General features: G+C 33.5%; 1 protein-coding gene across 3 annotated transcripts in view; it reads left to right on the top strand.

Moving 5' to 3' along the window:
• LOC126734502 (uncharacterized) overlaps positions 1-23,554 on the top strand; it is a 686,490-nt gene that overhangs the window by 65,804 nt on the left and 597,132 nt on the right. For all 3 annotated transcript variants that reach the window (XM_050438159.1, XM_050438160.1, XM_050438158.1), the window contains exons 4-6: positions 6,290-6,425; positions 20,823-20,956; positions 21,055-21,283. In XM_050438159.1, the coding sequence (XP_050294116.1) occupies positions 6,290-6,425; positions 20,823-20,956; positions 21,055-21,283 (499 nt within the window). The remainder of the gene's footprint in view (positions 1-6,289; positions 6,426-20,822; positions 20,957-21,054; positions 21,284-23,554) is intronic.

Genomic DNA, 23,554 nt, shown 5'->3' with positions numbered 1-23,554 from the left:
GAGCAAAGTGTTCACGATGCGATCGTGTGGTTTAAGGTTCGAATCCTGGCATGAGCACGGTTGTATGTGTTTGTCTTATAAAAACAAAGCACTTGTAGTTCGGAACCCACATTAAACTATAGGTCCATAATAAACAACAAAAATTGGGCGGCCGTCGAAATACGACGCGAGTCCATTTTAATTGAGGAAGAAGAAGAAGAAGAAGAAGAAGAAGAAGAAGAAGAAGAAGGATGCAAGGTCTTCTCCGAAAGCGCTGATCCTCGGCTTTAACCTAACTAACCGCACTGCGCCACATTAGTATACAATCCCTCGATGCTGCCCTCTATTGCGGAACAGCCAGAGAGACATCATTTAACTGCACCCCTTCGATAAATAAACTAAGTCAAGTCCTGACTCCTCATACTCCTCACTATTTCCTTGCGAATTTTCTTTTCCAATGACGTTTTTGATCGAAAACCGCAATGAAAAATAACAGCAAAAATGAATAATGCCACCACTATTGCTCCTACAACTTCCCAAAATGTAAGTCCTTTTTCACTGGAAGCGGAAACGCCGCCACTACTACCCGCCTGCGCGATAATTACTTGCTCTTTTAATTATGTTTTTCCAACTCACCCATGTAAGAACTGGCAGGATCGCCATGTAATAAACTGACATTATGTGGGGTGAGATGGGTTCGAAGTCATGATACGAAGTTATCGAAACACGTATATAGGGGTTTGTCAATTCGGTTTATTTAACGTTTTTTATATAAGTGAATCTGCTGTTCAATATCTAATATGAAGCTAGAAAACCTTAATAAAATGATTTTAAATCTGTTTTAAAGATGTCTTAAAATAATTAAAAAGCAACTTAATAACAAATTTTGCGTAGCACAATATAGTTATAACAAATTGTTTTATAAATACTTTATACCAAATTACTTATTGCATTATAAAAATATTTTATTAAACTGTCACATAGTTATCGATAAAATTTCGTTTTAAGATAAGGTTAACTAATATTTTATTATTCAATACGCTCTTAATATAACTAATATAAAACAATTTTGGGTCGTAGTAGAATTTATATACTGCTTGGGTGTTTATTCAAAGTAAATTAATTCTATGCGATTATGAGAGATGAGAACATAGCACTTCATCCTGCAAAGGTTGGTACCGGTTGTGCAGGAGCAAGCTGGGCAACTTTTATTGACTCCCTTTATAAACCCGTATTTGATGACTATCCTGAATCAAACAATTTCTGGTTTAGTCCGAAAACAACAACTAGTTTCAAAATTCTGCAGGTAAAGTCATGTGCTCTTATGGCCATTGTAGCCGACGAACTTTGAATCGAAACTCAAGTTGTAGTGGGGATACTCTTGATGGTCAGCAACACCTGCAATATAGAGACGGCTACTTGAACTCCAAAAGCATCACGCATATCTCTTTGGAGTGCTGAAATTGCCATAGTTGGGTTTCTTCAAATGGTTAAGTAAATATAATGGTTCTGTTATTGATTAGTTATACGCCTTCTATCGCTTCTCGGTCTTTTATACAGAAAATTATTCTGGAAACAACGAGATTCTAAGTGCAAGACACTATTAGCCACGAACCTTTGAGAATAGCCTTCTTTAAGTAAAGCCCTAGCCCTGCAGAGTCACTCCCGCTTATGATTTGTCAAGGCATCTTTTCATGTGAACTCGTAAAATGTAAACATGAGTTATATACCCCTTTGTATAGTTATTATTACTATTTAAGTATATTGTTATACCTTTTAGCAGTTACCTAGAGCTTAACTTTCGAAGAGAAACTTACGTATTGTAGTTTATTATTTTATATATTTAACTAAAAGTTTTTTTAAAAACAAAATTTTGGGAAACAGATGTTTAATTCATGTAAAGAATTGGAAAGATAAACATGAACCAAAAAATTGCAAATAAATTTTTAAAACAAATTAAAAATAGGTACTAAAGAATTTTGTACTAGCTGTAGAAACAGAAGAAATTTATGTATCTTTATAAACATATGTAAATAACTGATAATGGATATGGTTTAACATTTTAATATTAGAGTATTTGCTTGATTGCAGTATTCAAGTCACTAATTTAAATATTAAATCTGATTAAGCAGAACTTTTGCAGAGGGTTTCAGTGCCACGTTTAAAGTTGGCAGTATTATGTTTTTTAATACGTACCTGTGTTGCGTTTGGCTAAAAATTTTTGCTGGTTAAGAACTTTCATGTTATGAAAAAGAATGATCAAGTTCAGTACCATGCTCAACTAGTGCTGTAGGATGAACAACATTCTTCTTTAATAACTATAAAAAACATCTCTTTTGTGTTCTTGAAGATATCTACCAGTTTAACCTACATAACTTTTGCCACAGTTGTTACAAGTAATTTTGTATATTGCTCAATGAATTAATAACGATTTCGCAAAGACCTATGAAATTAAACTTGATAAAACAGCATTAAATACTTTTATTGCTGGTTGTACTGGAACTCTTAGAAATAATATGCATTTAAAAAAAACAGATTTTTAGAAGATGCAATGGCGTATGTAATTGAATGCGAAAATTTTGAAAACTTTATCAAATATAAAATTAAACATCCTCCTGTATATCTAAATTGACGTGTTTTTTTTTAGATGTTATTAAGAGTGGTTGGTTTTGAAATAAAAGCACTGTATGATATACAACCCTCAAGTGCTATTACAATTACTTGTTTTATTTTCCAAACTTCTGTGTTTCCTCGACATAAAACAGCTTCTGTCTCTGGCAACTTTATTCTATTATCTTGCGATTTTATAACGTAAAATATTACAACTGTTTTATGTAATACTAATTATAACAGTTAAAGACAACATTATTTTTATTTCAGTTTTCAAGAAACCTTATAATTTTAATAAGTCTAAATCAGAAAAACCGCTATTTTAAGCAAAGATAATAGAGAATAATAGATACTTTGAGTACAAATTAATCTTTTTTTCATACATTCATATGTTTTTGGCAAAATTTAGTAACAACTTAGTAAACACTAGAATTTTCTATTTATATTAATTATTACTTACAATTATTTTAAAATTTTAATAAGTTAGAATTTATTGTTATTATTAGCCCTGATGGTATCCTATCTGTTTTTCTCAAGAACTGTGTGTGTAGTCTAAGTAAGCCTTTGCCACCTTTCCAATCTTTGCTAGACATCAGGCAAATTTCCTGATTATTGGAAGGTAAGCTTTTTAATTTATAAAAGTGGTGATATGTAAATATCAAGGTATATGTATTCAGGATATAATTCCTAAGCTGTTTGACAGGTTGTTTTCTGTATAATTTTTATACAACTGCAAGCCATTGCTCAGTCATCATCGGCATGGTTTTTCTCAAGGTAGATCTGCTGTAATTCACTTGTTGACTTACGAGTAATATTTAATCGATGCTTTTGAGAGGGCTGTACAGGATGATAGTGTTTATACAGACAAAAGCCTCAAAGACCTTTAATAAGGTTGGTCTTAATCATCTGGCTAGGAAATTTGGAGCTATAGGCCTTGCTGAAACTTGATCAAATTTTTTCAGTTTTTTGACTGGCCGCACAAAATAAGTTAGGATAAATAATTATATTTCAAAGGATAATAAATTATTTTAAGATGTGCGTCAGGGTTCGTATATTGGCCCTGTCTTTTCTAACTTATTCATAAGAAATTTGTGTGTGTAATTGTTTATTCAAGGTATCTTGCTTTCATTAATGGTTTTAAGATATATGAAACCATTAAGTCATATCTTGATAATATCAATAGTCTAGAACTGAATATTAAGAAGTATGTATGTCTTACGTTAAATTATTTTAATAAAATTATGAATTTTCAATACACAATGAACTATAACGAATTTGAGGTCATTTGATACAGTTAAAGATTAAGGTGTTTTTTTGACCGCACATTTTGAATATTATTAGCAAGAATATACAATAGATGTCTTGGATTTACCACTGGAAATAGGGTACACATTAAACGCATTGAGGCTGCAATAAGAAGAATCTTAAAATACTATGCTTGCAGAGCTGAAGTAAATATTTATTGTTATTATTACATCAACCATAATGCTATCAGTATCCAGTTTATCTATACTGATGCTGTTGGCTCCAAAAAGCTTTCAGTAAAGACCTATGTCGGGAAACAGGTAAGCTAGCTAGACAGGATAGCACATTTACTGCCAACCTTTAAGAGCACGGAACTACTATTTATTACATATTTTCCTGATTCTACCTTCAGAATTATGGAGAATCGGATACAGGTACCTTACTTATCCTCGGAAGTGAATTGGCTACTTGCCGATCGGATATATACGAGAACAAGATAAACTGGGCATTCTCCTTATTCTCAAAAGCGTCATGGTCAATGGTCAAAGCGTTTTTGGTGCTAAGATATACCTACCCCTAAGGCATGCAGAAAAGTCAAAGTTGTCTTGCTTCTTAAGCCAGGGAGGATAGACTTTACAACAGCCAAAGCTTATCGCCCTAATAGCCTATCATACTTTTGCTTGAAATTCATGAAAAGGCTGCTCGAAAGATATATAAGGGATGAAATCCTGACATCTAACCCGCTTCATCCTAACCAACACATACACATACACTCCAGGGAGATCAACAGACTCTGTCCGATGGGTGGAAAGGTCGATGGAGAGTCCACCGTGGGTGTATTTATTGACATCAAGGAGGTGTTTAACAAGACAACCTTCTGTAAAATAAGCCAAGACGTCAAATTTAGGAGAATGGTGACCTGGGGCTGTCCGCAGGGACGAATGAGTGAAGGTGATATACTGTGGAACATGATTTCGACAGTTTCATCATCCTCCTGAATAATGACCACCACCACACAATAGCCTACGCGGATGAGCAACTGGTAAATTTGAATAATCGCTTTGCGAACCAATACCGGCTACTCTTAAAATCACAGAGAAATGTTGTGCGGAATATTCCCTATTCATTAACCCCAAAAAAACTGAGATGGTGGTATTTACCAAATAAAAGGAAAATAACATCTCTTCTGGCACCCAAACTATCAGATCCATCATTAAATTATGCATCGGTAGTATAGTATTCGTATAAGTAAAACTAGTTTTCTACGAATGTTTAAAAAACGAATCATGTTAAAAGAATGGCTTGCCTCCAAATAATGGGAGTTATGAGAGCAACACCAAGCAGTGCTTTGGAAGTCATGTTGTGTCTGACGCCCCTAGACATTTATGCCAAGAATGTCGTCTTACTCATGATTATGCGCTTCCGCTCTACTGGAATGAACATAGGTGTAGGAATAGACCTGCAAAGAGCTCGCCTCTGGTAAGAAGCAACAAATTTGCTTTCAAAACTGAAGGCTCATGTTGACTTTGCCTCGCCAATCTTTGGTTTCAACAAATCCTACATAATCAATATATTGCATAGTTCCAAAAACAAAGTGAAGGTTGGCTGGTTCAAGGGGCACAACAACAACAAGTAGACAAGACCCTTACTAAGAAGGCCGCCGCTCATCAACCAGTAAGGTGAGCCCTTCGTGAACCTTACTATGGTGAATATCAAAGAGCTAATAAAATCTCACTGTTACACGATTTTCAAAAAGCGGTGGGATGATACTCAAGGCTACATTTAGTCCAAGCAGTTTTTCAGCTACCCGGACAAACTGGTGGCAATCCCCAAATTGTCTCTAAATTGACATTTGAAATTGTCATCTCAACTCGTCAGTGTCAATTAAATGGTCACGCTTGTAACATGAAACTAAGCAGAAGGCCACTATTCAGAGCATGCACCCATAAAGACGAGACAATGGAGCACGTACTTTAGGTAGTGAGGCATAAGTGCTGCAGTGGTGCTTGCACCACCCTCTGCAATACAGATGCATATACAGATCCAGTTTAATACCCTTAATCTTAAAATCAAATGGCATCATTCTGATGCTTTAATATTTTATAAGATCTTAAATGGTCTATATCATTGTCCTACTGTATTAAAAACAATCCTTTTAAGATTTGTCAAAAAATGGTTAACGTTCCTATCTTACATTTAACAAATTGACAATATTAGGCATTAGCCTACGTTCCTTGTATAGTATTAAGTTATTTTTGTGTAAAGATTTTATCTTTGTTAATGATTATTAGTTCTCATTTAAGCTTCTAAGGTTTTATCTTGATATACATTTTTTGTAATTCTAGTATAATGTTTTAATATGTATTAACGTAATAAAAGAAATGTATGCCTTTCGAGATAATTAAAAAATATAAAGTTAGATATACCCTTAAACCAATTGTGATATTATTTCTAGATGCAAAAGTCAAGCAGCAAGAAAGTAGTGCTGCATTCGGTCAATTGGAAGACTACTGGTATTTACAAATGTGAAGTGTCTGCAGAGGCGCCATCTTTTGCCAGTGCCCAAAGCGAAGCAAAAATGGAAATAGTATGTAAGTATTTATAATATATTATTACGCAAAAAGTAATATAAATGGTTTGTGTTTACCAGTTTATTTATTCAGTTACAGTGGATATTTTGATTTTTCATTATATTAGAAAATATACTCGTTTGCAGCCACATTTTACAATTACAAATAGAATACACTTAAAAAATAACCTTTTAGATTTGCTGAACAAAAAAGAAAAATTAGCGTGAGTTGAGTTAAAGGAAAGATAAGAAGTGTTTTATGAATATAGATAATATTACTAAAATTCTAACAACCGCAAAACACTTAAAGTTAATATTTGCATCTTAATCCATAATAGTTTTCGCAAAATTGCAAATTTTATAAAAAATATAAACGAATCTTATAGCGACAGTCTGAGAGCCGTTTGAAAATTTGCTCAAATGAACATATCAATGTGCTCAAATAACTGTAAAATCCGTAAAAAGCGGGTGCACTTTAAGTGAAATGCGCTCTATAAAATGTTCAAAAGGGCACTTATATATGCAGAGATGGTTTCGAAAAGGCATTTTTTAATGAAGACATGGAAGTAGCGAGACGACCATAGCATTCCGCATTGAGCCATTTTTGCTACTAAGTTATAAATAGGATAATGCAGATATTTTTGAATAAAAGTTTTAATCGATTTGTCTTTTTAGTCATAACTGAACAGGTTGTTCATTTAGTTTATAGCAACATGAGTTGTTCGGTTAACAGTTTACTTAATATTTAATAGCATCTAAGGAACACATTAACTAATAATATTTTTTAGGACGATATGTAATTTTTCTATTAAAAAATTAAATTTAACTTTAGAAGTAATATTTATTTTGCGGAATTTTACGGAAAGAGAAATCGTTTTGATTGATTCACAAATGGTGGTTTATGTCGAGGTATATTAATGAATTACTTTTATATGCAAAATTTTTTAATACATTTTAGTCTCCGATTTTTGGGCAACCTAGCCCAAAATCAAGCAAAGACTAATAATATTAATGATTATGGTTAGATTATATGATGGCATACAAAAAAAGTTTATTATATGCACACAGGGTATCCGTTTTAAGTAACACCACTATCTCAAAAATAAATGGTCATAAGCATGAACAAGACAGCGATATTGCGAATAATCATTCATCTCGTTCATTACGAAACCTTATAAATATTGAAAATTGGAACTATCATACTGTCAGTTTCTGTAACTCTACAATCAGTATGTAACATTCTTTTCACCCTCTTTATTTAAAGTATTAGTTTAAGCTGCATCCACTTGAGTTACTTTAAAACTATATCGGGCTTATTAGCTTGGAGTTTGGTTATTGCCATAAAAGTGTAACTTCAACATACGCGGTAATTGGTAATTGTCACGGTCGCCTTAATATTATTTGCACAGTTAAAGTTATTTTCAAAATTGCACTTTCGAAATCTCCTCCTGAGTCAATTCGGAGCTACCACTAAAATTGGGTACAATAAGATTTAACTAAGGGCGTTGTATTCTCATTTAGGAGTCCTAAACTTTTGTAGACGTTCTGCCAAAACTAACGACAATTTTGTAAATAAAGGGTTCGTAGTCTTCAAGCATTTATTATTAATATACAAACTATCACTAAGTTATTCGCAAAGCAAACAAGATATAGAGTTGCTCAAAATTAATTGATTTACCTACACTTGCCTTAGCACAAAAATTAATTCAAACCCGCGATACAACAGGTTAATATTCCTCCATGTACATGTTTTTACTTATCGAATATATCTATACGAACATATCTTCTAAACAAATTTATGATTATTTTGCATGTTAACAATAATCACAATTTCTATATGTTACAATAATTTTAATAAAGAAATGCTGAATAAATGAATTAGTGAATATATTTATATTAGATGCTTTCTGTTGGATTAGTAAAATATTTTCAGATATATTATTTTTAGTTATAGTGCTCTTATTAAAGGCTAGTTTTTATCGATTTAGATAAAAGTTACGGAATATAAAGATTACGGCCATAGCTTTCTTAAAAAAATTGGTTCTTTAAGGTGCATATTTCTTTGCAACATTCCGAAATACATAATAGTAAGAGCTGTTTTGTTACATGCAGATTTTGCCCTAAGCATGTAACATGGGATTTCATATAAATTCGGGCAAAAGTTTATGGGTTTTGGTATCGGCTTGAAAGGGTTGTGTGATTTACACTTTCTGACCTTTGGTTTATTTGTCAAGAGTTTCTATGAGGTCGGTGTATGTCCTCAGGACTGGGGTATGGAGGGACTTCTAGAGGGTGCTGTTGTGCCACAGATTGCGCTATGAGTGGAGTAAATAAGACCTTTTAGATAGTGATCCGTTAGTGTAGGAAAACTTACAAATACTTTCTTCTATAGCGGAATCATGTTGGGCAAGGTATCCTAATTGATTTGAAATTGGCCTCCCCAGTTTTGCTTGCTATATTTCCCTTCAATTCTTCAAGTTAAGTTTTAGTGAATAAACGTGCCTTGACATCTGGTTTCTAACCCTACTAGCCGATTGACAGTGACTGTGATTGACAGTAATGACTATTGACACACTTGTTGTTGTGGAGGTTTGGCAGCGTTGCTGTTTCCCATTAAAGTTTGGTTTCCATTTGGCGGATGACGGAGCGTCATAAATCAGGCAGAGCGACGTAAGAGGAAAATTGGAATTTCGTAGCCCCGTTGGGAAAATTTTGTTAGTTTTTCATGTTTTAGTATCCGAGCAGTATCATTTTGCTGTGGTATTGCGGAATTTCTATTTTGATAGAGTGAGGCTCCGCGTAGTTTGCACCAAGAGGCAGGGTCAGATCGTGTCGAAGAGAGAGAGTGACAAGTTCACTGCCAGTGTCACCTGTCATTGTCTGGTCGGTTGTCATTTCCTTGTCCAGCCGGTAGCCATCCCGTTATCAGAAAGAACAGTCGACATTTTGTGGTTTTAAGGAAAATTTAAGTTCATCTTGCCGGTAATTCGGTTGAATGGAAAAATATTCCTCCCAAGTTTTGGGGTTTAATTTGATGAACGTCTAGTGGGAAGTTGTAGCCGAGAGGATTTCGGGTTGACCTGATATTTTTGGATTTGGTCGGCTGCTCCCACACCATTTATGGGATTTTGAAATTTTCTAACCACAAAACGAGACTCTAGGCCTCGCTCACCACCTTAGAGGCCTCTCCTTTTTCTCATTCTCTCCTCTATTCTCTGGTCTCTTCCTATTCTCTGGTTTCTTCGGGTCATCCCAACACTGTTGGCAACCGGCTTAAGGGACAACACAGCCTGGACTGAGCATTGTACTGTGGCTCTGCGATTTTGGATTGGAACTTGCCTGAAATCGACTTGCCCATGTGGTCGTTACCCTGGTTGTAGCTGACTGGTTCCAGAGCTGTCGAGTTAAGCTACCTTAGCCAAAATACACAAGAGATTAGAGGACACGCAAGTTTTTGCACATTTTCTTTTATTTTTCTCTTATTGAACGGTTTGATTTAGGGTTGGGGGTTAATTTATTAATTTGAATTTTATGGGTTTATTTTCTTTTATGTAAAACAAGAACGTTAAGAGGTTCTTGCTAAGTCTATTAATATTAACCTGAGGGTTTTCATTTGAGTCGAGCATCGACATAATTGATTTTGACATTGAGCCTGGATCACCTTGTAAGGGATCCGCTATTTGCTACAAATAACATATCTAGGGCCAGTTGTATAAATTAATTTCGATCTTAGGTTCAACGGAACGCCGATCAAAATGTGAACTGCGTTCATTCGATATTCTGTTGTTCAATGTAAACTGAACTTTAGTTCAGCTGAACTGAGGTTAGTTTAGGTTGGCACTACAAATATTTAGTTACTTTTGGTTTTTTTAAATTTTTTGACATTTAACATAACCTAAAAGGAGAGGTTTGTTTTGTTTTTGTTTGATTTGGCGGGCTGGGTTGCTTGCAAGTAAAAAAAAGTAAAAGCAGTAAAAGTTTATAAAAAGTGTATTTTCTACTTGGTGTGGTTGGTACTACTAATTAAACTTGATTTCATATACCTATAGGTAAGTACAAATTGATATTTTTGCAAGCCGTTAAATACTTTCGAATTTTATTGTAGTAGGTTTGCTTTTATTTTATTGGGTGCAGTGTTCAGTTTTTGTATTTATGACGAAAGACTGACAAAATGAACAACGATTTAAAGCAGAAAGCTTGGGAGCGTCTATCAAATGAATTTAATAGCATTTGTGGAGAGTCTGTCAGAGATGCAAAAGTTCTTCGTGGCAAGTATGAAAATCAAAAAAAAAGGTCAAAACAAAAATTTGCTGATGAAAAAACATACCTACGAGGAACTGGAGGAGGGCCTGTAAAACCTAAGATAATTGACGATATCGACAAACAAGTTAAAGAAATTCTAGGTACTCAGATGACAGGCTTTGATTCAGAATTTGATGGAGATAGTAGTAAGTTTTGGAAAAATTAATAATAATTCAATTAAAAGTTGTATTTGTTTCAGAATATGGCAACATGCAGATGGAAACTCCTGAGGGATCTCGTTTTAATATTTCTGATTCAGGTAAGACTTTATCGTTGTTTTTAATTAATAGCGTCTATCAATGATTTTTTTTCAATAGAGTTACCTAATGAAGACATAGAGCAAATGGAGGAAGATGGCAAATATTTTAATGAGGAAGATAGTTTATTGTCAGGTATAGGTAAACGCTATCCCTATACTTCTGTTTCAATTATTAGTATTAATAAACAATATGTTTAGGGTCAATTGGGGTAAATGTAAACTGGGGTAATTGTAGACACATCTAAAATAAGAAACACAACAACATTTAGATTTCAAATTCGGCGCGAAGCTCACTATTCGAGTCGTGCCGACGTCGGGCGAACTCGGTTTCCCTCGAAATTTTACTCCTGTTTGTGCTCTTCTTGCATTAGTTGGGTGATGCAATTTGATGTGTTTGATGGTTTTATGTTGAATTTCAATGCACTGAAGTTTTCGAATGCAAATCATCGAGGTAAGTTAGATATTTCATTTGGACATTGTTTGTTATACTATTGTGTCTATTTTACGCCTAAATGTCTGTCGACAAATTTTATAATCAATAAGATAATTCAGTGTTTACATTTCCCCCTAATACATTTGTTCTTGGGGGAAATGTATACACACTTTTAGGGTAATTGTAAACATAATAAAATTAGTGTCTCGCCGATAATTTATGTAAAATGAGTAATTTCTTTGTCTTGTTGCAGTGTAAAGATGCCTCGTACTTATGTAAGGAAAAAAAACACCTTCTCATACAACTGAAGACGTTGCAAATGCCGTTGCAGATGTCCAAAATAAAAATAAAACGTATCGTCAAGCAGAAACGTTCTATGGTGTTCCCAGATCAGTTATTTACTAAAGGATAGGAGAAAGAAAGACTCCATTAAATGTGTCAAATGGTGGACGTTCCCAAGTTTTATCCTCAGATATCGAAAATGAAATAGTAAAATGTTTATTGGCACGTACTGCGATGGGTCTACCATGTGAAAAAGCAGAACTTAGACAACTGGTTGGAGAGTATGTTAATGCAAAAGGTTTAAGAACACCATTTAAAAATGAAGTACCAGGAGAAGACTGGTACTACTCATTCATGCGAAGACATCCTGAACTGTTTCTTAAGAAACCGGAACATTTGCAAAAACTGCGGAAGGATGCTAGAAAACCTGAGATAGTCTACCATTTTTTTGAGTACCTGAAAAGAATCATTGATGATAATAATTTAGATGATAAAGGAAGCTTTATTTTTAATGCTGACGAGTCAGGTTTTAATAATGATCCCTATCGTATTAGGGCAATTGGAGAGAAAGGAAAGGCCCTGTACCGTATATCTGGAGGCTCTGGAAGAGAGTCGACGACAGTCTTAGGATGGGTTTCTGCCGATGGAAAAGCACTTACACCGCTCATCGTATTCAAGGGAGCTGGAGTTCAGGCTCATTGGACTTGGCAATTTTTACAGTGATTTACGACAGGGTTTATACCTCACATTAAAGATTTAAGAACTTCCCAAAACCTTCTAGATCAAGCAGCTCTACTGTTGTATGATGGTCACAGCAGTCATATGAGCGTCAGAATTATTGAAGAGGCAATGCACAACAATATTATTTTGATAAAGTTTCCAAGCCATCTTACGGATAAGCTTCAGCTTTTGGACAAGTGTGTCTTCGGACCCTTAAAGGTGAACTGGAATAAACAATTGGTGAAGTTTGGTAAGGAACACATGGGACGAAGGTGTGGACGGCTAACTAAGGAAAAATTTACCGAATTACTTGGCATTACTTGGCAAGAGTCTATGGTTTCTAGCAATATTATATCTGGATTTAAAAATACTGGCGTATACCCAGTTGATCGAAACAAATTCCCACAAAATTCATTTACACCAGAAGACTTGGCCAAATACGAAGCTGCCCTCAAAGCTCCGAAATCTGTAACATCCGATGCTATTATTATCCAACCAGTATCCTCTAAATCAACTGTTGTTGCAATTTCTGAACCAAACCCACTTCTACCCACGGTCAACGATCAAATGCCTTCAACTTCATCATGTTGTAGTCAACATCATTCAGTGTCATCAGCTGAAAGCCGACAGCAGCCTTCTACATCGTCAACTGACTACCAAAAATTATTAGTGTCATCTACCCATAGTCCACAACCATCGACGTCATCGTCTATCAGTAAATCGACAGAAATTACCAACATTTTCTTGCCACTCAGCTGCCGTGAAGATATTGTTGAAGAGAAAAAACAAGTCATACCGAGATTAAAGCAACAAAGATATGGAGAGGTATTAACAACCAACCAAGTCTTGGAAAGACTAAGAGAAGCAGAAGAGAAGAAGAAAAATAAAGGAAAAAAAAAGGCTAATCCGAAAATGGATCACAAAAAGTTAGAGCCGAAATTGAAAAAAATTAGAAGTGAACCAGTTGCAGAGTCGGAAAGTTCTGATGGAGAAATAAGTCTAGGTGATACTGATGATGAAACAAGATATAGAGCTTAAAACAGTCGAGAGTTCAGACTTGTCCACAGGGAAATTTATTCTTGTGCAGTTCAAAGGTGGAAAGAGAAAGACTACTTTTTTTAAATATGTGTGTTTAATTGAAGCTGTGGATGAAAAATTAACGAAACTCAAAGTGACTGGTCTTAAATCCTGGGATGCATCAAAAATGCTTTTCAACATTGTTGAAACTGATTTTCTGGTAGAGTAAATGTGTCAAGAGATGCTTGTTTACAATTACCCCTAAAGAGTAGGGGCAAATGTAAACGGACAAGTATGTTGAATATATTTTTTTATCTTAATGTGACTTGTAATTACAGAAAACCACTAGTAATTATCAAAGAAGATACTATGAGCTATGTGACTGCGAATTTACATATATAACATAATGCGTGATGTCCACAAAAATCGTTTAGCAAGTCAAAACATTCAATATCGTCCACAATTACCCCAATTGACCCTATATGACATTTTCTTCTATTCTGACTATTCTTATTTTAGCTGCTTTACCTACCAACTGAAACAAAATAACCCCAGAAAAGCTTCGCACTCCAAAATTGAAGCCATTGAAAACCATTTTGAAGAAGGCTTGTGCTAATAAGGGTAAATTTTGTAATAATTATTATATTTCAAATTATTTAAATTTATTTTAATTTTAAGAAAATAAAAATGTTCTGTAAAATAAAATTATTTCCTGGGCTGCAAATAAAGCTGAATTAGTCTCCAAGGATAGACAGAATACCTTGAAAAAGAACATCTTTTGAGAGTAGAAATGATGAAGGAACCCCACAAACATCAAATGGCACTAGAAACAAAGGAGAGTGATGAAAGAATTCTTATTCAAGCTAAGAAAGCTGAACTAGAGCTGGAGATCATTCAACTGAAAAAAGATCAGCTGCTATTTGCTAATAAATGATGTCTGTTTTTAAAATTGAAAAATATGTATTTGTAAAATAAGTTGTATTTTATTATTTATTTATAAAATAAAAAAATGTTTTTAAAATTTAACCAATTCTTGTTAATTTTATGTGTGGAAATGCAAAATTAAAAATGTTTTTGTGGTGGGTGGTGGGTGTCAAAGTAATAAAAACCGTAAAAAAAAGTTTTTATTGCAATTTTGAGTTCTACTCATGTGCTACATTATCTAACAAAGGCTAAAAATACTCAGTTATCAAAGCTTGCCGAACCACATTATTTAGGGCTATATTCTCAACACCTGGTTGTACCACAGGTATAGGGATATTTCCTAATTCAAGAGCCGCTTCAACTTCTTCATTTACAAGGTGAACGTCATCTCTCAACATGCATGCAATATTATGAAGCACTGCACATGAAACTATTATTGCTTCCACTTTTTGCACATTTAATTTAATTCCTAATGGTAATATTGAGAATCGACGTTTTAAGACACCAAAGCATCTCTCTATTGGGTTTCTCGTTCTTATTTGTGCTTCGTTGAATAAATGTTCTACAGGAGTGGTTGGGTTAGAGAGTGGTGTAATCAGGTATGGTTTGTACCATATCCACTATCACCCACTAATAAATTTTCGCCAAAATCACCATTTTCAAATCGAGCTCGTACTGTTGAGTTCCTAAATATATTTGCGTCATGAACAGACCCAGGCCATCTGCACACAATGTCCCAAATTTTTAGTTGTGAGTCGCATATTGCTTGTATATTAAAAGAAAAATAACCTTTTCGGTTTCTAAAATTTTCTGGTTCTTCTCCACCAGGAGATTGGATTTTTACGTGGGTACAATCCAAAGCCCCAATACATCTTGGGAATCTGCTAATGTTGAAAAAACCCTGTCGAACATTATTTATTTCTTCATCGGGTAGTGATATATAGGTTTCATGCATATGTGCAATTTATTAATAACTCTGCTTGCTGTGAATTTGTCTACACCAGAAAAATCTCCAGCTGCTTGCAAAATGCACCCTGTTGCAAAAAACCTTAAAGTTAGGAGTACCATTTCTGAAGCCGATAGAGCGTGATTCCCTGAAAATATAATAAGTACCTATATCGTAATACGTAGTCAAATAAATAAAAACTAATTTTACCTTCTGGTTGTGAAAGAGATTGTGGGAGAAACACATTCACTAATATAAGCAACTGTCTTTTTCGTCAAGCGAAATCTTTGTAAAAATTCATTATCTGTCCATTTAGTAAAATGATCAGGACGTTTTCTGAATGTCCGTGGCATTCTAGGATTCATTACAGCATTCACAAGACCCAAAAAATCTTTATCATCAGTAATAACTTCGTCGTTAAATTCATTCATTTTTATAAACCCAATAATAATGAGAAGGAAATAAACAAAGCACAAAATTTGTGAATGTGAGGTTAGAAAATCACTTGAACGAAAGTTCGGCTTCTTGAACGGCGGCAAGTGGGCGTTCACTTGAACTTCGAATTTGAACTTAGATCAGTGTCAAATATTATTGATACAACAACTTTTTTACTTTGAACTGCAGTTCCACAATAAACTACAGTTCAAAGTGTTTATACAACCGGCCCTTAGTCATAGTGTTGGTCGTTGGTTAATAGGTTTATTGCACCAACATATACTATACTTCTTCAACATATACTTCTTGTAAACAAGACGTGATCTCGTTTTGGATTTTCCCCTTGAACAGTAGTTCAGTGCGGATTTGTTTTTTTTTACTAATTCCTCGCCTTAAGCATACCTCAAGTAACTCTTAATTCTTTTATCAATTTTTATTTATTTAAAATTACTACAGTATTACATTTTGAATAATTATCTTAATTTAAATATCTCAGTGGAATTTAATTTTTTTTTTTTATAAATGGAAGTGACTTTGTAAATTCTTGGATGATTATATCAATCTGGTGGACCTATGGATTGTTATTTGAGTTTTTCCCAAATTATTTTCAGCTTTTAGGATCTAGGTACAAGCATAAATATAGGTCATCATTTTCTTGATTAAGGGAGGCTTATATTACAGTCATAATATATCAGGGTTTGGTGTAAAATATTTAATTTTATTTTATGTGGATAAAATAAAAATTTTTTTGTGGTTGGATAGTAGGTATGACTCACACGGGTTGGAAATAAATTGGTTTGAACCGAGTTACGCGCTACAGTTTAAATTGTATTTAGTGCGGAAGTGGTTAAATTAACTAAAATCTGTATTGTTGTGAAAGACCCTCATTTTGTTGGGTATTACGTCAATCTTATAGTAAATATCAATTTAGAACATACTGCCTTACACGCTCAGTTATTGAAAAGAAAAGGAGAATAGACTTACTCACGAACTTAGAAGAAATATGAACCCTAAACACTAACAAAACCTTAAGTTATATTTTATTTAATCTAACTATTCTAAATACAAGTCCAATAAATCTTAAATATAATAATTTGCTTAAGGTATAACAAATTTTTAATTTACCCAGGAGCTGAGGTTTTACCTATCGACCTTTGAAATCGTTTCTTCTTTTCAATATCCTACCGAAATTTATTTTTTCTTTTAATGAAATTAAATAGAATGAAAGTTCTTTTATTGAATAAAAATATCTAATTTGCACCAACGTTTCGGTAGTTGAATCTAATAAATGTCTACCGTCATGTAAATAAAATTAAACTAAATTAAAAATATAAAACTACTTATCTTATTCTACTGCTTTCAAGTTTCTATTTTTTTTTACTTACTTTATTATAATTTATAATTTGACGGTGGTTTGACTTTTAGCGTATGAGGCAGTATTTTTTAAATACTAATTTACTATATTCGCAGCATAATAGGTCTGCGTTCTATACCAAAAACCGATATAATTTAGATTATTTACACCCCAAGAGAATACAATTATCCCTATTAAATCCTAAACAGCCATTCAAATTAGGGCGAAAAGGAAGTGGTACTTACCTATTACTAGTATTGCTAAAGCCAATGCACTAACGATTTAACTGGAGCAACCACACTGGCTCTCGAGGGAAGTATTTCCAGGAGTTTGAAACTACCAGATTGTGCGTAAATATCTTTTGTGCTATAGTATTCGAATGTATGTAAATATTTAATAAAACTAGAAATTTATAATATAGATATCTTTTTATATTATCAATAATATTTATATAATAATAATAATAATAATAAGCTTTTGATGCAGTTCCACATGAATGGCTTCTTAATGTGCTTAAATTGTATAAAATAGATAACCGTATAATTTACTTTTTAGAATTCACTGTGGCATCTTGGCGAACATCAATAAAAGGTGCGCAAACCATCCAGGTGCCTAATAGTAACTGCATTGGAACTAATATGATTCCTATTCGTAGTTGTATATTCCAGGAAGATTCGTTAAGTCCACTTTGGTTCTGCCTTGCCATGAACCCACTATCTAGCCAACTCAATTCAACTAGGTACGGATTTGGCCTAAAAAAGGATAACAGAGAAGTAACAAGGGTAAACCATCTACTTTATATGGATGACTTAAAAATTCTTGCAGCAAAACGAAATCAACTAGACCAGTTGCTTAAAATAGTGGAAAAATTCTCTGATGATATAGGAATGACCTTTGAACTGGATAAATACCGAACTGTAAACATTATTAAGGGTAAATTACAATGAGGTGACTTTCAAACAGAAAACGGTCAGATAATTAACGCTATGAGCGAAGAAGAATCCTACAAATATCTAGGAATAAAGCAGGCGCAAAGAATAGACCATAGAACTATAAAGAATGAGCTGACTACTAAGTTTACTACAAGAATGCGACGAATTCGTAAAACAAGTCTTAACAGCAGAAACCTATTTAAAGCTATTAATACATATGGAGTCAGTTCATTAACTTATTCTTTTGGTATTATAGGATGGAGTAAAACGAAAATCGAAAATTTGCAAAGAAAGGCTAGAACACTCCTAACGAAAGCCGATAAGCATCATCCAGGGAGTGCCGTAGAACGAACTACTATACATCCGCACCGTTTTCATGATGAAAAACTCTTTTTCCATTAAACTTTTTTGGGTCGTCGGCATCCAAATTCTTGCCATGAGTATAAAAAGGCTCCAGGTCCATTAAGCTGACACATTTGTCGCAGTAGGATCATACTATACCCTTCGGGCGAAGTACCAGTAATTTTTCCGTATTTCAGTACCATTAAATTCTCAATTTTTACGTTAAATTTTTAGTCTTGACGCTGACAGTGTGAATTGTTAGATAAGAGCCACCTGTGGACAGTTGAACGGCCGCTTCTAAGCTCGCGTATTAAAGCTGCTATAGTATCGGGTGCTATTAATATCGTTCCGTCCCGTTCTTTATTTTTTATTTTGTTTTAAAACTGTTGTTTGGACCATTTACTTCATGTATTGTGGAGCAAGCAATAGCCGCGATTATTAACTGGTGCCTGGACACTATTTCTCTTTGGGTTTAGTAGGGCAGGCAGCAGCGCGTTTTATCAAATTACTACCTGGACACTATTTTTCTTCGTGTTTTGTAGGGCAGCTAGTAATCAGGATATGTTGATAGAATAATCGTAACATTATCAGCATTATGGTATTTTGGTTTCCAATTTTACATGCTTGGGAAACGGTGGAAAGACTCATATTAATTCCGCTGCGTTTAATGTACTTTTAAAACTGTGGTTTGGACACTATTTTTCTTCGTGTTTTGTAGGGCAGGCCGTAATCTCGTTTATTAATTATTATTTTGGCGTATCTTCTTCATGTTATAAAAGACAAGTAATAACCGGATCCATGATATTATAATTACTATCCATATATTAATAGAGCAGGGGTAAATGTTGACCGATTGATTGATTTTGCTTCGCTTGATTGGTGTTGAGTTTCTGGCTTTGCTTTACGAATTTCATCAGTAACTGCTTGTATAAAAACACCATAACTCCATCTCTTTAATCATACTGCTTTGAGTGCAGAAGTTAGAAGAATTATTAGAGTGCCTAAGAACTGCCTATACTAAATCATAGAAATTGGTAATTGGGGATTGTTAGATTTTAAGGAAACATTTGTTCGTTTATTTTAAGCAATCAAATCTGTTTTATTTTTAATAATAAAGATTCGTAGCAATAAGATTTCATATTAACTGGACAGTTTACTTTCAATACCTACCTGATTTCTCCACTGTTTAAAAGCTTACCCGAGAGGGTGGACTTACGTTAAGTATTGGTAATAAAACATTAAAACCACCTATTTTTGGCAGTTTTTTGAAAGAATTCATAGGTCCTGAATGAAGTAAAATTAAAATTAAATCTAGGCTTCTATCGTTATAATTTCTTTCTAATTATATTGCATAAGGCCACTAAAAGATAATATATCTACATCTAAAATTTTCCCATCACATTATTTCAGTAGTATAATAATATGGTTTAATTAATAAAAGAACAAGCGAAAATTTTGCTAAAGGTTATAATGCCGTTATTTAGTATTTCTTCTATTTCTTTTGAGTACTTATCCGTTGCGGATAGCAATCATATTGGTAATTATAACTTTAAAGTATCGATAAGTAGTCTTCCTTTTTTTAATGGTGTACATGATTTCTAGATATTTTTGTATTCTTCTTAGCATTTCTAATTTAATTTTCATTACAATACTGTGGAATGTGAGCTGTCCATGGTTTTTAAGAATTCTCATATACAGCCATATCTCAAATGCTTCCAGATTTTTAGTGGTAGCTTCTGTGAGTAGCCAGGTTTCTACGCTATACAATAAAACAGGAAAGACAAAGCATCGTAAGTGCCTTATTTTCATTTCCTTAATTTGAATTTCCTCCAGTTATAGGTGATTTCCATTTATATCTCTTTTGCGGATGATTATTTGTTTTGTTTTTTTTTTTACCGTGATGGTCCATTAACCTTTGTAGTGCTTCCAAGCTATTTGTTATCACCATTAATAGCGCATTAAATATTATTCAATCCTGCTCCATTTAAAAGGATGCCTTCGTCTATTTCGTTAAAATGTTCGTTGAATTTTTTTTCGAAATATAAGTTGAATATCGAAGGCGAGAGGGCACCTCCCTATCAGACCCAACGTTGTATTTTTTCAGCCGGTCATACTTCTCGAGCAGGAGCCGGGAATCTTTCTGTACTTTTAACCACTTAACAACTAAATTTGGTTAAGAGTAGGTAAATAGAGTTAATGTTTTTACAAATTTAGAAAGCATTAAATGAAAAACAGAAATTTTTGAAATATCAAGCATATATTACATCTCATAACACTTGTAAATTAATATGTAATTGATTGATTAAATATATTGGATATTGGATCATATTACATCTCCATATCAAAATAATATAAACATATTATCAAATGCAAGTGTTTGCAGTGATTCTACATTTTACAAAAATAATTTTAATTACTTTTCCTCTTATGAATAATTTCAAACCTCCTAGGTTCATTGAGTTTTTGTTTTCAGCTCTACCTGAAGAGGATCCAATAATTACGGGAGTTAAAGACGAGTACAGCATAGGAGATGAAATAAATTTAAATTGTACTTCAGGAAAAAGTAGGCCTCCATCGATGCTACATTGGTATATAAATGAACAACAGGTAAGTCAGTTAGTACAAAAAAATCTTTAACACTAGTTTAAATTTATAAAATTGCAATTTGATCTTATAATAAATATAATGGTTGTTAAATATTCTAGATACAAAAACCTGAAGCATTAATCCAGTATCCCATTGAGTACCATACAAAAGGATTAGTTACCACCACCCTTGGGCTAAAGTTTACTTTAAACAATCGGCATTTTTTGGGCGGTTCAATGCGTGTCAAGTGCGTAGCGTCTATAATGCCCGCACTTTTTGGAGAAGATAGAGAATCAGAAGTTCAAAGTCTGCCTATTATGAGAGATACTAGAGAGGCGCTGTTACTGGGTAAGTGCATTTTTAGCTTGCTTTGTATATTTACTGAAATATGTATTGTTTAAATATGAAGAAATTTGCGAAATTATTGAATTTTTAAATGAGACCCCTATAAATTGTATTTTGTTACATACATTTTGATGGGTCGGTAATTTCAAACAAAAAATATTAATATGCTTCTATTTTGTATCCACCTTAAAGGTCAAGTTATTTTTCTGATATATTTTTATGCCAACATATTATGTGGTATAAAAATAGTGAATGGATTTCTTTATAAATATCTTGCATAATTTTGTTTTACTACTCATTATGTATTTGTCACAATAATACAGATTTTACTTAGTTTATATTTTAGGATTTTTTAAACAAGCTATCAAATAGATTTTTTTGTAAAATTTAATTATTGGTTATGATTATGGTTTTTGACTAAATAAAATACACAATATTTCTATGATCGTTAATTTATGGATAAGTAATCTATTACTACTTAAAACTTATGCACAAAATATATCACATCGATAACGAAGATTATCGATTATCAATCCATACAATTCATTTAAAATTAATCTTATTTGCCCTTTGATATTTTTCTTTGATTTTTATCAACGGGAATATTCTCTTAGGCAAAGTCTTCTGGGATAAAGATGGAGCTCATATTCAATTAAAAAATTACCTTTGGGATTCTCCTCCTCTCAGGTGCTGTCTTTGTTGAGGTTGGCAATCATTATGGCAAATTCTTCTCAATGTTGGTCGATGCATCAAGATGCATCCATTTAATTTTTCCTTCCAGTATTACTTGTATGTACAACTTACCCTTTGTGCCACATTAGATATCCCAGATAGACTGTTTTTCTGATCTTCATGTTACTTGTTAACTGAGGGTGAGTATTCATTCTAGTTAAAACTTCTGCTTTTATTGTTCTGGTAATCTAGGCTATATTGAACATTCATCTGTATATTCACATTTTAATCACATAAACGCTTTAGTGTTCTTTGTCTCACCTCGAAGGATAAACCTAAATTACACAGTATATTTCGCATTTTTAGCAAAACTTGCCATGGCTATTTCTATTTTTCCTTTCATCTCTTTAGAGTGGTTCAGCTGATTTTTTATTTCCCTGTCTAGGTCTATGTAGCTGTTAACATTTTGGAGGACGACGCCGTTGATTACGATGTTTACGAGTTTTAATCGAAAACCATGGTTTTAGTTTTTGCTACATTTACCTGTAATCATATTTTTAAACTTTCATCCGGTAAAGTGCTTATCAATACCTGCAGTTGTACTACAGAAATTATTTCTTTTTAGAGTAATTTAATTACCTCTTCAAAAAACTGTATTACCTTTTTTATACATACATTTTGTTTTATATAGAGGTTGTCCCGGAAAATGTGTGAAATCTCTCGGATTCTTATAAAAAGATACGGCTTCTTAAAGACGCCACTGGAAAACGGTTTTTCTTAAATCACTTTTGAAGTACTTGGTATAATTTAATAAAAAATGTACATGATCAACACTACTAAGGACCTCTTAAAACGGAGTCCTAAAAACACAAAAGGCACTCTTGTTAATAATTATCGATAAAATGACCCCTTTTGGAGAAAAAAATAATGCCGACATAGGTAGTAATAAAAATTAAAAAATATTTTTCTAAATGGAGAGAATGGTAAGAGATCAAGGCTTACATTCCTATCATTACCAGAGAGTTTAAGACTTGGTACCAGACGATTTTGCGCTGAGAGTTCAATTTTGTAAATGGAAAATTAACAACCCCAACTTAGTCCCTTTTATTTTATGGACTTACAAAGCTACCTTCACTAGAAATGGTTCGCTTAATATGCATAATATGCATGTTCGGGCAGATGATAATCCAAGAGCAATACGGTGTTAGTTACTATATTGGTGTATGTAAATAAAATCCATAAATCAACTTAATCGAAGGACCAGATTTATTCAATCGAACAAATCAACTACATAATTATATGTAGACGAACTGTACAAATCCATATCGCTAGTAATTTGAACTTAATAAAGACAAGAGACAGCGTGTGTAAATTAGCCGAAGAAAAGGTAAAAGTTTAGAAAAGTGTGTATATCGAGGCACAACCTTATCGTGTTAAAACTCAAGTGAGACTGCCGTAAAACGGGCAAAGTCGGTAAAAGTCGCCAAAACAAAGCAAAGAAAACGCCTTTGTCGCAGCGCGAACCCCGCCGCCGCCGTCCTTTGTCAAGATGCCGACACAGGTGCATCCAAGAACCGTTAAAATTCGTTTGAATTTAGTACG

The sequence above is a fragment of the Anthonomus grandis genome, chromosome 3, assembly GCF_022605725.1.
Source record: "Anthonomus grandis grandis chromosome 3, icAntGran1.3, whole genome shotgun sequence".
Classification (NCBI taxonomy): domain Eukaryota; kingdom Metazoa; phylum Arthropoda; class Insecta; order Coleoptera; family Curculionidae; genus Anthonomus; species Anthonomus grandis.
Note: the sequence above shows the minus strand (reverse complement) of the source record. Positions and strands in the feature narration are given on the sequence as shown.